The following is a 14,939-nucleotide window of genomic DNA, read 5'->3' as shown; positions in this document are numbered from 1 at the left end:
ATGAGAAAGGATACTATGTAAAACAATGCCAATACTGCCAACCAATCATTTGATGGAGAGACAGTCCTGAGCCAATCCGCTCCTGCCTACACAACCCCCATGGTGTTGTTGCCTTTAGAGTGTGAAGCGAATGAGAGTGAGGGGGAGGGCATCAGTTTAAAAGTCTGGTTTCACGAAGCTCCCAATCAGACAAAGACACTGCAGCAGTTTGCAGCATCTATCATCTTATTTTTCCAGTGGCTATTCTTTAGAACAGGAGAGGCCAATTTGCTCATCAGCCAGTTTGCACCTTCTTGCTTTTCCTTAGCCCTGAGAGATCAATTACTGTGGAATCATGCCCGAATGCTGGGATGGGGTGAGTGTGCTGGGTATTGGGCATAATGGTTACTCTTCTGAGTGATGTTTGTTACAGTCTGGAATTCAAATTCTGTATTCTTTAGGTAGTTCTATGTGGATTTGTTAACTACATACTATATATATATATATATATATATATATATATATATATATATACATATATATATACACATATATACATATATATAATATATAAATATATATATATATATATATATATATATATATATATATATATATATATATATATATTTGTTTTTTTTAAGGCACAAAAAAGTGCAGAAAAGAAATACAGTTTTACACTGTTTTCATGCAAAGCTGAAACTGCAGTGTCAGAGAAGTGTGATGGGTCATTCTGTGCATTTGGCCTACTGAAACACTTCAGCATCTCACCATGGATGTGTTTTCCCTCTGCGATAAATGTGTGTGCTTATGTGCACTTGTACTTGGCACATGAATGCTGGTTTAAATCCTCTTTGTAGGTGAGTCGTTTAATCTTGAAATTAGACAAATAAATGTACAACAATTGCTCTGTGACAAGTAAATTAAATTCCTATTTCATCAGGCAATTATGGTCATAAATTGCTCTAAAATACATAAATGCAGTAACTATGTGTAAAAAATACTTAATACTACAAGAAAAATAAAATTTTAATGATACCCACACTGAATATCTGAAGGTCATCATGAAAAGCAGTCTTTATTATTTTTCAAATGAAATGCAAAGCTATTCCTCTGTTTAATAAAAAAAAGGCATACACACACGCATCCTATACGATGTGACAGTGCTCTAAAAGTAGTGGTTAAAGAGATATACATAGATAGGTGTTATTATGGTGGAGTGCGACATACTGTTTTGTGCCTATGTATTGTTTTGCAAGAATCTGTTTTCACCTCCATTTCAATTTTGATAAAATGGTACCCGGACATTTCGTCGACGGACACTTCGTCGCCGGACGCTTCGTCCCCGGACGGTTCGTCGAACGGATGCTTCGTCGCCGGACAGTTTGTCAACCGGACACTTCGTCGACCGGACACTTCGTCGACGGACACTTTGTCGCCAGACAGTTCGCCTAACCTTAACCACTAACCTTAACCACTATTAAAGAAGACAAAGGAAATTCACATATTCTTTATTAAAGAAAATAAAACAGCAAAAACTTGCTCGACAACACAAACATTAACATTTGAGCGTGTGCAAGTGCTAAATGTGCTCGTCTCTAAACATACTACGCACGAAACGGTTCCTACGTTGAGCGCTCCACGTTTGGAAAGACCCCAAAAAGAATCAACGTGATATAACAACTCAGATGTCACGTTGATTCTTCACAACAAATAGGGAGACATCTTGCAACAGACGAGTTCTCGGGGGCACTGAGTGAGTCCACTAAATTACTATTAACTGTTTGGTTTTTAATCGCGAATTGATGTGGCTACGATTCTGACTGGATGCTGATATTTGTTATGATGTATGGCAAAAATACTGCATCTCTGACTTTGATATAGACGCACACATTTGATTTTAAATCAAGCAATCTGTTGTCCTTTCAAAGAACAAATTCTATTGACTCTATTAATAGGAGCGAATGGGCCTGTTCTTAAAATGGCCGACAAGCGACGACGTCTAGCTCCGTTGCCTCACAACGCGCATCGGAAATCTAGTATCTAAGTAATCTGTATACACGATACCTATGGGAATACCAAGCAAAAGAAAGAAGGAATACGACAAAGAATATGTGAATTTCCTTTGTCTTCTTTTTAATAAAATAATTTTATTTATTGCCTTTCATTTTAAAAGCAATCGTTCACGAGTCCGGTGACGAATTGTCCGTCGAAGAAATGTCCGGCGATGATATGTTTGTTCGACGAACTGTCCGGCGACGAAGCGTCCGTTCGACGAACCGTCCGGGGCCGAAGCGTCCGGCGACAAAGTGTCCGTCGACGAAATGTCTGGTCACGGATAAAATGGGGTTCAAATCTAGGGATCTAGGAAGTATTATTCTGCATAAAATGTTAGAAGAATGTTGCAAACAGCACCACTGACCATGTAATTTGGAATTACCAAATCAATGTACTGCCTTTTAATGAGGTTAAAAAAAACAGAACCATGTAAATAATAACTTTGCTAGAGGAGTCAGTTGGACAACCAGATGAACAAATGTTATTCTCACCAGGAACATGATGTTGAGACCCCTTATGGGATGCTCCATGTGATTATCCGCGGGGCACCCAAAGGAAACAAGCCCGCTATCATCACCTATCACGATGTGGGACTTAACCGTGAGTAGTGTGTATTTTTCACTTGACAGATGTGACAGCTTTTTTGAATGTATTTTTAACAATCTCTTGACAGGATTAATCGGTTACATCCACATATCTAACATATGCTAAGTGAGACTTTTTGCACCGGGGAATCTTAATATAACATAAACAAATTTAAATGAACTTGGATTACAATGCAGACACTCAAAAATAAGTTTAATCGAACCTTACACTAAACTTAATTCTAATTTTGTTTTACATTTTTATACCATTCTTCTGCCCGGGTTGGCTCTGTCTGCCCCGCCTCCAACCTGACTTTTAGTATCGATGGGCTGTTTGCTGTTGTATTCCCTTCAAAATATTCCGAAAATGATGCACACAAATGTCCTCACAATAGGATAACGCACGACCACTTGCCAACGAGAAGTAGTCTTGAATTAGCGATCGCTCCGCCAACAGGAGCTAACAGGCTAGGGGGTTGGGGGGGACACATGAAAAAAATGCAACGCTCTGCCCAGTACTCGCAGAGACATTACAAAGAGGGAGTTGCGACCAGAAATATTAGAGGAAGTGCAGAGCCTGTGCCCCTGATTTCTTATGAGCAGCCAACGAGAGGTAATATATACCTCATATTAGCGATCGGTCCGGCATTCGCGCTGAATAACGGAAAAAACACTGAAAAAAATGCAATGCTCCGCCCAGTGCTCGCAAATATCTGTTATTCAGGAAAGAGATGCGGTAAAAAAAAGACAGTGTGCTACAATGATAAACAGCCTCTCATGTCTTGGCCACCTGGCTTTCTCGCATCTCGAAATTTTTCTCGTATCTAGAGAAAATTATTTGCTCGAAATTTTACTCATATCTCGAAATACTCGTATGTAGGGGTGCTCATACATCGAGGTACCACTGTACATATACGCATACATTGGATTGGATTGGGTAGCTTTATTCATCCCATATTTTGGAAATTTCGTTGTTACAGAAGCAAGAGGGTGAGGATGCAGAAATAGGAAAGGCATTTTAGACATAAACAGATAGGTAACAAGTAAGTTAATAAATAAATAAATACAAGAATAAATATATAAATAAATAAGCGTGTTGCTGATATATATATATATAGCTTTGGAGGGACTCCACAGACTCAGACAGGGTGTGGAGGTGCTGTCCATGATGGACATCATCCTGGTCAGCATCCTCCACTCTCCCACTTCCTCCACAGAGTCCAAAGGACAGCCCAGAACATAGCTGGCCCTCCTGACCAGCTTATTCAGCCTGTTCCTGTCCCTCTCCGTGCTCCCGCATCCCCAACAGACCACTGCATAAAACACTGTAGATGCCACCACAGTGTCGTAAAAAGTCCTCAGCAGTGTCCTGCACACTCCAAAGAACTGTAGACTCCTCAGTAGGTAGAGGCGGCTCTGGCCCCTTTTATACAGGGCATCTATGTTTGTGGACCAGTCTAGTTGGTTGTTGAGGTGAACACTGAGGTACTTAAAATTCTCCTCGATTTCAATGTCTCTACCCTGGATGTTCACCTGAGTGGTCTGTTGAGGATTCCTCCGAAAATCGATTACCATTTCCTTTGTCTTACTGGTGTTGATGTAGAGGTGGTTTTGCCTACACCAGTCAACAAAGGCTGTGATGACTCCTCTGTACTCTAAGTCGTTCCCATCCGTCACTCTTCCAACAATAGCGGTGTCGTCAGAGAACTTCTGGAGGTGGCAGGTGTCTGTATTATGTTTGAAGTCTGATGTGTAGAGGGAGAAGAGGCCACGCAGGCTGTGACTTGGATTTGAACCCAGGACCCCAGAGCTGTGAGGCAGACACGCTAACCGGGCCGCCCTCGAACAAGAAATAGAAAGAAAAACAAATAAAGCGGAATTTTGTTTTATTTCTTAATCACAAATGTACAATCATGCAGCTAAACCTTCAAAATCTTTTCTTTTTGAGTTCCGAAAGGGTGTTGCCTGCATGTAGACAAATTCAAAAAGGAAGTCATGTGAGCAGTACAACCAGGAAGTGTGTCCGTAGCACTCTAGATTTCACCAAGTCTCTGGGTGCACTAATAGCATGAGATACACATTACGCAGGTATCAAGGCTGATATTTTAATGATCAATGATCAATGATCAACTACAAGACCTTCGATCAGCCATAAAAAATATTAGGATGTGCTGACATGGTAAACACTCCAAACAATGTATCAAGGCTACTCTTGTCTGGCCACGCAGAGCACATTTAACTAGGTAAGATGGTGGCGACCTGAGCAAGCAATGGCAGGCACAAGTGATTTTTTTCACATTTTATGCAAGATACGGTTTATTTTTTGTTGAGCATTTGAACTGTTTATCCTTTCTCTGTTTTGAATTATATAACCGTATCGGGCGCATGTTCTGGTGTTATGGCGTTTCGGCTTTGTCACCTTGCAGGTTTGTGCATGTCAAGCTAATTCGTGCTAATTTGTGTTAATTTAAGCCCTACCCTGGATTCAGTCATTTTTTGAGCGACAAATACGGCTTACATGTGAGAATTGAGGGTTATGTAAATGTATATATATATATATATATATATATATATATATATATATATATATATATATATATATATATATATATATATACATATATACGTATATATATATATATATATATATATATATATATATATATATATATATATATATATATATATATATATATACACACACTCACACATTTTATAGAATAGAACAAGATGACAACAAAAATGACAAATGAATGGATGGGCAAGAAACTGTGAAGAAAAGTGGGTCAGAAAAACATCCTTTTGAGGGAGGCGGGTGGAGCCAGCAGCATTGCAGATGCTTTATTAGGAGAGATGTAGGGGGGCGGGTTAAGAATAGCTCACTATCACAGCGTGGTGCAGATCACGATGTAAGCATTATCTGCCTTTTTCTGTTGTTTTTTAAAATAAACGGCAATCTTGGCAGAAAATAAGTATACGAAAAAATAGCAACAAGAAAAAATACGTTGATTCTGGAAATCACTATTGAATAATAACTGCATTGAAAAAAATGTATAGTTGATCAATATGTGCTGGATTCATTTTCAACCAATATGACACAATCTGCACTGCATTTATTCTATTTCATGCAATAAATAGTCTGCTGGTAACAGAATGGTAATACTATAGAAAGGGAAAAACAAATAAATAATAAAATAGATAAATAATAATAAAAATGAGAAGGAACAACATTTTAATTGATACTGACAAAAGAAATAACATCAAAGACCACAACACTGAAATTAGTGCACTCAAAAATGTCTATTGAAAGAACTGCATATAGGAAAAGAAAATGAAAGTGGAGGGAAATTGTAACAAACAGAATGTAGGGAAGGCGCAGAAGGGAAAGTAGGTCACATTCAATTAAAGAGCACACTGTAAGAAGCTGACGGACAATTCTATGAGAGCAAGTGTTCACCTGTGTCTTTATGTGTCATTAGCGTTTGCTACTCTCTGCAGCTGAGCAATTCTTAGACCTGGTGAAAACGAGGTTTAGGCTCCTCAATTGCAATAGTCTGAAGTTTTGTTTTCAAAACATGTTTTTGTTGTTATTAAGAGAAATTATTCCATTTCGTATATAGCTATGAAATTCACTCGTTAATTTTTTTTACCACGTATCCTCACAAGGATGGCGGGGGGTATCAGAGCCTATTCCAGCTGACTTTGAATTGGTGGCCAGCCAAGGAGACAGACAACCATTCACGCTCACACTCATACCTAGGCGGCAATTTACAGTATTCAGCCAGCCTATCCTGCATGGAGCACCCAGAGAAAACCCATGCAAGCCCAGGGAGAACATGCAAACTCCACACAGAAAGTCTGGACCTGGGATCCAACCTTCAATCTCAGAACTGTTAAGCTGCTACGCTAAGCACTTGACCAATGTGCCGCCACCTACGAAATCCAATTGAATTTGAACCCTATATACCCTCACAATATTACTAGCACTGTTATTTTGTTAAAATTTAATTTATTTATTTTTTAGCTTCAACTGCAAAACAAAATCACATTAATGTAAATTACACACACTTCAATGTTAAATGTGGAAGGGTTTTGTATTAAGTTAAATAGCAATATTTCAGAGGGGAATTTTGGACTGAGGTTGATAGGTATGAAACATACCTAGATAAACATGTACACACATGCATAAAATTCCCTATTGGAGATATAGAAGAGATTTTTTTCTGCTGTATCTCTCTTAAAATATGTGTATATGCCACTTAAATCCCCACACCTCATGGTTTTGCCCCCCTGGTGTTAGAATAGAAGAATTATCTCCAAACAAATCTTCATGTATGTATGAATTAAAATGTGCCCGGTAAAATTGGTTTGTTGTAAACTTGTGAAGAGCGTTTTTCTAGAACCAGCAGATTTATTCTGGTGCAATTGAATTGAATCACATTCCACGTCCTCTTTCTTGCAGACAAGCTGTGCTTCAACTCTTTCTTCAATAATGAGGATATGCAGGAGATCACCAAGCACTTTGTGGTTTGCCATGTCGATGCTCCAGGACAGCAGATTGGAGCGTCACAGTTGCCACAAGGGTACAGAAAAGCAGATTTGTAACAATCTTTTTGAAGCACCCACATTATATGACCCACATTATATATCAAAGAAAACATTATTTTTTTCTGTTAATTTGCTAGAATAGTCCATTATGAACCAATTTATATATATATATATATATATATATATATATATATATATATATATATATATATATATATATATATATATATGTCACTGATATAGGAATGTAGTACATACTAGATATGCATTTTCCTTCTTCAGGTACCAGTATCCTACGATGGACCAGTTGGCGAGCATGTTGTCAACTGTGGTGCAACATTTTGGGTTGGTATCATCTCCTCTCATCTCATTTTCTGAACTGCTTTATCCTCATTAGCGTCGCAGGAATTTGGGGTTGGTGCATTCTACTATTCATTAATACACACCATGTTTTGATTGACCCAGTTTTTCTATTTAACGGAAAACGACGTCCTTCTTTTCCTTAGGTATTTGGCAAAGAGGAAATTCTGTATTTCTGTGCTGCGCTGCAGAGATTCAGTTTGTTAAAATTATGTTTTGTTATTTTATTATCTAATGTTATCTTTGATTTTCGCTCAGAGGCGCACATTGAACGATTACATTTTTCTCTCCAGTCTCTAGATTTATTTCAAAACATCAATTTGTTTTACCTTGATGTTTTACATGCACATACCTGTCAACCTCTGCCAATTGCTCACCTTATTAATGATTGCAATTCCCATTATTAAGCGATTAAAAAAAACATAAAAATGCAATGAGGCACATATTTAGTCACATAGGGCACACTTAAAAGTCAGTGACCGAGACGATCCGGATTAGAACAGAAATTGGTAAAACGAGATCGGTTTTACAAAACACGTACTTAAAAAAATCCTGTACAAAATTTGTTATACAGCATACACAATTTGAAATGATCAAAAAACTTATAACATATGGAAAAAACGTATTTTACAGGTCTGCATGCATAGTAATTAAGATTTGAATTATTGAATTCTTGATTTTAGAGAAGTGAACAGACTCTTTTTAAAAATAAAACACAAGCAAATGTGCAAACCTCCATTTTTGGCACATATGTTGCTGCTTGAAAATAGTTACTATCACCTTCTTTTCCACATACCTCGCACTGTAGTCTTAAGGTGCCAAACAGACATTTTAAAAAAAGGTGTTCATCTTTTGTATGTGTTAACGTCAATTTCTGAGCAAGATGTCTATAACACAAATTTGATGGCGATACACTATAATGTCAAAAGTGTTTACTCACCTCCCTTGACAGTGGCATCCCGTTTTCTAAAAATTGCCTTTTTTTCTAATGAAGTAAAGTCATTTGTAACTACAACAGCTTCATATTCTTCTATTCTATAACAGAATATTTACAAAGATGAAATTTAGCAATTGTCTTGGAGACGACATACAACTTTATATCTGTTATCTTTTTTACAAAACAAAGACTTTTGAACTGTTTCAGATTCAAGAGTATCGTTGGTATTGGAGTTGGGGCTGGATCATATATACTGGCTAAGTTTGCTGTGAGTACCATTCACACATTTGATTTATATTTACACTGTCTGAAAGTCAACATCTATTGAAAGTAAAAACATGGTTATTCATTCAGCTGATCTTTCCTGACCTTGTGGAGGGTTTGGTTCTGCTAAACATTGACCCCAATGGTAAAGGGTGGATTGACTGGGCTGCCACAAAGGTAAATTAGCTAATGTTTTCTGTGTCTTTTAGATTCTAAAACAAGGATACGCTATATTTAATTAATATACAACTTCTGTATTTCCACTAGCTGTCGGGGCTGACAAGCGCACTGCCCGATACTGTACTGCCACATCTTTTCAGTCAGGTATGTCAAAAATCTTGTGTCACGTTACCACTCGCAAAATGGCCAGAAAGTCATGATGCTTTGTTACCTGCATGAATAGGAGGAGCTGATGAACAATACAGACCTGGTGCAGAGTTACCGGCAACAGATTAACAACACCATTAACCAGTTCAATTTGCAGCTGTTCTGGAACATGTACAACAGGTAAAATCATTGTTTTCATATCAATTCAGGATGTATTCATTCATCGGCCTAGATAAAAGCACATCTCTACTGACAGCTAAGCGTTATGATGCACATACTGTAGTCATCTGCTAACCAATGACTTTGATCAGACACTCATCTTTAGATGATAAGGAAGTAGATTTTGTCAAGATATCAAACTACATAATATTGCAAAGAATATACTTGATTATGGTGTATTCTCTATTATATCAATATCATCTCTTCTAGTCGGAGAGACTTGGAGATGAACCGAAGCGGGACGGCGCTTAATGCCAAAACTCTGAAGTAAGTTCCACCCAACCAATTAGCTTTTGCTCAACCTGTCCTGTTCAGTGGCTTAGATATGCAGAATATTGATTCTGAATGACATAAAATGTTGAAGCTCTTTTAAAGGTGCATGGGGGAGTTTAAAATACTCCCTTTGTGTTTGTTTCTATTGTGTTGTTTAATAAGAAAATTCAACACAACAGAAGGGGTTATTAGTTTTGTGGACAGAGAGAGAGACAAATAACAGTGAGAATGTTGACAGAAAAATATGATAGAATAAACATGATAACAAGCTAATAGTAGTAGTAATGAGCCAGATACTCGTGTCACCTGAATTTCCGGTGCAGATAATGCAGTTTTTCCAAGTACAAGCACAATGTAAGTACAAACGCCCACTATCCGTGTTGAGAATCTTCAATTGGCTCTTGCTCATTCTATTATCTTCCTAGTCCGTTCTCCTTTTATCTTCAGAGTACTTGTGTTTCATGTTTGGATTGTAAAATTACATGGCGGAATTGTTTTTAGGTGGCTAATGCTGTGGATTTCACAAGGCAGAGAGATCACGACTCCTGTCTAGTGCCTTTTAGAAGGAGACTGAGCAATAAGCATAAAAAACATAGAACAATTTGTATGAAAAAAGGGCAAAACACAAAAAGATAAACATTATTTATTGACCCATTAAAATTGATAAGACATGCAAAGACATTTTATATTTGGTTGATGGGCAACTGCGTGGTTAAGGTTGCAGAAAGTGGCAAACATTTGGCAGCTGAGAGAACATACGTACACACGGTAAACACAACTTCTCGTCTCATCCTCTCATCTTATCCCGCTTTATCCAAAGTCGGGTCGCGGGGGTAGCAGCTTCAGCAGGGAGGCCCAGACCTCCCTCTTCCCAGCCACTTCATCCAGCTCTTTCTGGAGTATCCCAAGGCGTTCCCGGGCCAGCCAGGAGACGTAGTCTCCCCAGCATATCCGAGGTCGGCCCCGTGGCCTCCTCCTGGTGGGACGTGCCCGGAACACCTACCGAGGGAGGCATTCAGGGGGCATCCTGATCAGATGCCCGAGCCAACTCATTTGGCTCCTCTCGATCTGGAGGAGCAGCGGCTCTACTCCGAGCCCCTGCCGGATGACCAGGCTTCTCACCTTATATCCAAGGGAGAGTCCGGATATCCTGCGGAGGAAACTCATTTCAGCCACTTGTATCTGGGATATCGTTCTTTCGGTCACAACCCACAGCTCATGATCATAGATGAGGGTAGGAATGTAGATCAACCAGTAAATAGAAAGCCTCACATTTTGGTTTAGCTCCTTCTTCACGACGACAGACCAGTGCAGAGGCCACATCACTGCAGACACTGCACTGATCCGCCTGTCGATATCCCGTTCCATTCTTCCCTTACTCCTAACAAGACCCCAAGGTACTTAAACTCCTCCACAGGGGGAAGGACCTGATTCCTTATCCGGAGAGGGCATAACCACCTATTTCTGACTGAGGACCATGGTCTGAGATTTGAAAATGCTGATTCTCATCCCGACCGCTTCACACCAAGTTGCAAATCGTTCCAGCGAGAGTTGGAGATCACAGCTTGATGAAGCCTACAGAACCACATCATCTGCAAAAAGCAGGTCTGCCGCCTCAGCAATAGAAGCGCAGAACATGGTCCACTCGGACTCAATGTCCCCCGCCTCTTCCCGGACATGTGAGAAACTCTGTAGGAGTTTGGAATTGAAACCCCGTCTGACAGGGGACTCCGCCAGGCATTCCCAGCAGTCCCTCATAAAACGTTTGGGTCTCTCGGGCCGCACGGGCATGTGTCCCTACTATTGGAGCCGACTCACCACCAGGTGGTGATCGGTTGACACAGCTCCACCCATCTGTTTACCCGAGTGTCCAAGACATGCGGCTGCACGTCCGATGACACGACCACAAATCCGATCATCAAACTGCGGCCTAGGGTGTCCTGGTGCCAAGTGCACATATGGAGACCCTTATGCTTGAACATGGTGTTCATTATTCTCAATCCATGACGAACACAGAAATCCAACAATAGAACACCACTCGGGTTCCAATCAGGGGGGCCATTCTTCACAATCAGTCTACTCCAGGCCTCGCTGTCATTGCCCACGTGAGCATTGAAGTCCCCCAGCAGAACGAGGGAGTCCCCCGAAGGAGCACTCTGTAGCACCCCTTCCAAAGACTCCAAAAAGGGTGAGTACTCTGAACTTCTGTTTGGTGCATACGTACAAACAACAGTTAGTAGCCCGTCCCCCCACCCGAAGACGGAGGGATGCTACCCTCTCGTCCACTGGGGTAAACACCAAAATACAGGCACCGAGCCGGGGAGCAACAAGTATGCCCATACCTGCTCGGCACCTCTTACCGTGTGCAACTCCAGAGTGGAAGAGTGTCCAACCCCCCTCGAGAGGAGTGGTACTGGAACCCAAGCTTTGCGTAGAGGTGATTTATGTCGAGCCAGAATTTCTCCACCTCACACACTATCTCAGGCTCTTTCCCAACCAGAGAAGTGACATTCCACGTCCCAAGAGACAGTTTCTGTAGCCGGGGATCGGATCGCCAAGGATCCTTCCATTGGCTGCCGTCCAACTGTCGAAGCACCCGACCTCTTTGGCCGCTCTCAGAGGTAGTGAGCCCATATGAGGGGGAACCCACGTCTTCTGTCCGGGCAGTGCCCGACTGAGCTCCATGAGTGTGGGCCCGGCCACCAGGCGCTTGCCATCACACCCCTGCTCCAGGCCTAGCTCCAGAATGACGTCGTCCAATAATATTGCTCACCATAAGAGGTCTTCTGTGTCATGCTTTGTCTGGTCCCTCACCTCAAACCACTTTCCCATGGGTGAACCTACCAGGGGCACGAGGCCCTCGACAACATAGCTTCAAGGATCACTGTGACACACAAACCCCACCACCACGATAAGGTGATGACACATCCGGGGGCAACACCAGGTTTTTTTTCAAACACACAACTTAAGAACTTAAAATTATATTATGTTTGGTGAAATATCAATCCAATGATGATTGCCTGTGATGACTTTTCAAAATTGTCCTAAAATGTGGATTTGTCGTCCAGCTGGGTAAGACTTATGAACAATTTGATTACAGGATGCTTCCTCTTTTCCCCTTCAACATAAATATCTTTGGCCCATAATTTAAAGCAAAGAATAATGCTACAAACTCAAGAAACATTGTGTTAGAACTTCGTGAAGGAATGGGGGTCAAAGGCACTCGAATTAGGAAATCACTGCTAAAGCAGCTACATACACCGTGGTCCAGGAAAAGTGCCCGGAAAGGGGATTTTGGTCAAAAAGTTGCTCTCATACACCACCACCAGTGGCTGCTACCCCATTGATAGCCAATAAGAAATCAACTTTATCAAAGCAATTTCCAAATAAAATAAAAGATGCTACAAGAGGCTGTTGTATTTTTTTTAATTTTGTGTTGTTTAACTTGGAAATTCCTTTGTATCTAAAGACACATTTTTTCTAGTGATCCCTACTAATTAGTATACCCATTCAATGAATAGAATTGCTGCTCCTGAAAGGCCACTCTCGAGGATTGAATTATTTTATTTTTATGCCTAGTTTTAATTTATATTTTCTAGATTTTTCTCGATTTTATCTTGTTGATCACTTTGCAGCAGGAGCCTCCGAATTATTTCACAAAGGGTCAATAATTTTCATTCCAATCAAACGAGATGGCAACTTTTTACCAATCTGGTGTCTTGCAAGCGTTATCAGTCGCTTCTTTGAACAGAAACCTGATTGGTTAAACTATCTGTGTTAGATTGGTAGGAACAAAAACCAGGATGCTCGGCAGCCTTTGAGTACTGATTTGAAGATCCCTGCTTTATGTATGCCATGTCAGCATGGTAAACAAAAATACGTATGCCCTCCTTGGCTTTAACTGGTCAAATATGCCCAAGTCTAATAATTTGAAATAATACCCATTACCTCAGTGAATATTTACCATCAATGCTGTGTTTGATTTAGGTGTCCAGTAATGTTGGTTGTGGGAGACAATGCCCCTGCTGAGGAAGGAGTGGTAAGTCCGTCTTTGTTCACTTTAGACATTGGCTCACTGATATTCAAAACACATTGGAAAGAAAATATTTTCCAAATGTCTCATTTTCCTTCCATTTTCAAAGTTGCAAGGGTTCAAAGTTTGTTTTTTCAACCCAATTTCTTGAGCTTTAGTAGCTTGTCAAGTTTAATCAGGATCAGTCTAGCAATGTTTTTTTGTTTTGTTTTTTGGCTAAAAGTTACAAAAAATGATTTGGTCAAGTAAAGTTATCAAATATATCAACAATACCAAAGCATGTAATAACCATTAATATATTGGTATAAATTAGGCACTGTCTGTTTCCTTTTAACATTGTTTTGTTGTAATGTCATAAAAAGTTACTCTGAATAGTTAGTGCAATGAAGACTTTTCGAAAAATGAGACTGTTGATTTCCTAACTAACAAAGCAGCTAAGGCTTTGTTTCCGAAATGCATGCACTACTCTATAAGTAATCTTTAATTCCGCACTATTGATTCAACTCTATGACTTTAATTATCTAAGGTTGTTATACATTTTAGATTTTGTTTGTTAAAAATAAAATAATTATTGAAAAATCGACAGTTTTATCAATCCACCAAATAATGGTTGTGAATAAGTACAGCATTGAATTTGAAATAAAACTGAATATAATGATTTCGCTTAATATATTGTTATCAGTGATCACCATTTAATGATCATTAGGAATACTATTGATTAGATTTATTCCAGTATTTGTATCATTGCTCACTAATTAATTGTGAACCTACACAAAAACGTTCAAAATGTAAATTTGATAGAATGGACATTTCCCATTTGTGCATTATTATTTTTATCTGTACATTTTATGTGAATGCAGTTAGTACTGTATATATTTCCCGCACAAAGCGGGGCTGAGAGAAGGCCCCCTTAATTTAAACAAACTAGAAGCATACCATACACCACCTTCATAACGCCATTTCTGTTTATTAATTTGTGTGCGTGGGTGTGCATGCATGTTCTATTGGCGGCCAGATGGTCTCGTTACTACTCTGTAATTTGAAATGCTTTGTATACAATATAGACTTCTGTGTTAGTTTGTCTGCTGCACACAGAAACGTCAATCAAACCTCATTTCAAAAGGTGTGGAGAGAGATTGAGTCAGGAAAGGAAGTGAGAATAAGGGTGGATGTTACTAAGCAGCCGTACAATAGGTGCGATGAAAACAGCGCAAGGCATGTAAGGCTTTATTTTTCTTCAATATGACAGATGGAGGTCATTTCCTCTGATGTGATCAGTTGAAGCAGTATTCATTTCTAAATATAGTACAGCACAGTCCTTTACTTGGCATAAACAAAAGCTGGTAGATGCAAACAT

General features: G+C 39.6%; 1 protein-coding gene across 5 annotated transcripts in view; it reads left to right on the top strand.

Moving 5' to 3' along the window:
* ndrg4 (NDRG family member 4) overlaps nucleotides 1-14,939 on the top strand; it is a 65,315-nt gene that overhangs the window by 43,670 nt on the left and 6,706 nt on the right. For 3 of the 5 annotated variants that reach the window (XM_077595533.1, XM_077595534.1, XM_077595532.1), the window contains exons 5-13: nucleotides 2,532-2,637; nucleotides 7,084-7,204; nucleotides 7,452-7,514; nucleotides 8,674-8,734; nucleotides 8,821-8,907; nucleotides 8,998-9,054; nucleotides 9,134-9,237; nucleotides 9,487-9,543; nucleotides 13,537-13,588. In XM_077595533.1, coding sequence (XP_077451659.1) covers nucleotides 2,532-2,637; nucleotides 7,084-7,204; nucleotides 7,452-7,514; nucleotides 8,674-8,734; nucleotides 8,821-8,907; nucleotides 8,998-9,054; nucleotides 9,134-9,237; nucleotides 9,487-9,543; nucleotides 13,537-13,588 — 708 coding nt within the window. Of the gene's footprint in view, nucleotides 1-149; nucleotides 356-2,531; nucleotides 2,638-7,083; nucleotides 7,205-7,451; nucleotides 7,515-8,673; nucleotides 8,735-8,820; nucleotides 8,908-8,997; nucleotides 9,055-9,133; nucleotides 9,238-9,486; nucleotides 9,544-13,536; nucleotides 13,589-14,939 lie in introns of those variants that run through there. The other 2 variants (XM_077595535.1, XM_077595537.1) reach the window with 2 other exon arrangements.

Source organism: Stigmatopora argus, chromosome 3, assembly GCF_051989625.1.
Source record: "Stigmatopora argus isolate UIUO_Sarg chromosome 3, RoL_Sarg_1.0, whole genome shotgun sequence".
NCBI lineage: Eukaryota > Metazoa > Chordata > Actinopteri > Syngnathiformes > Syngnathidae > Stigmatopora > Stigmatopora argus.
Note: the sequence above shows the minus strand (reverse complement) of the source record. Positions and strands in the feature narration are given on the sequence as shown.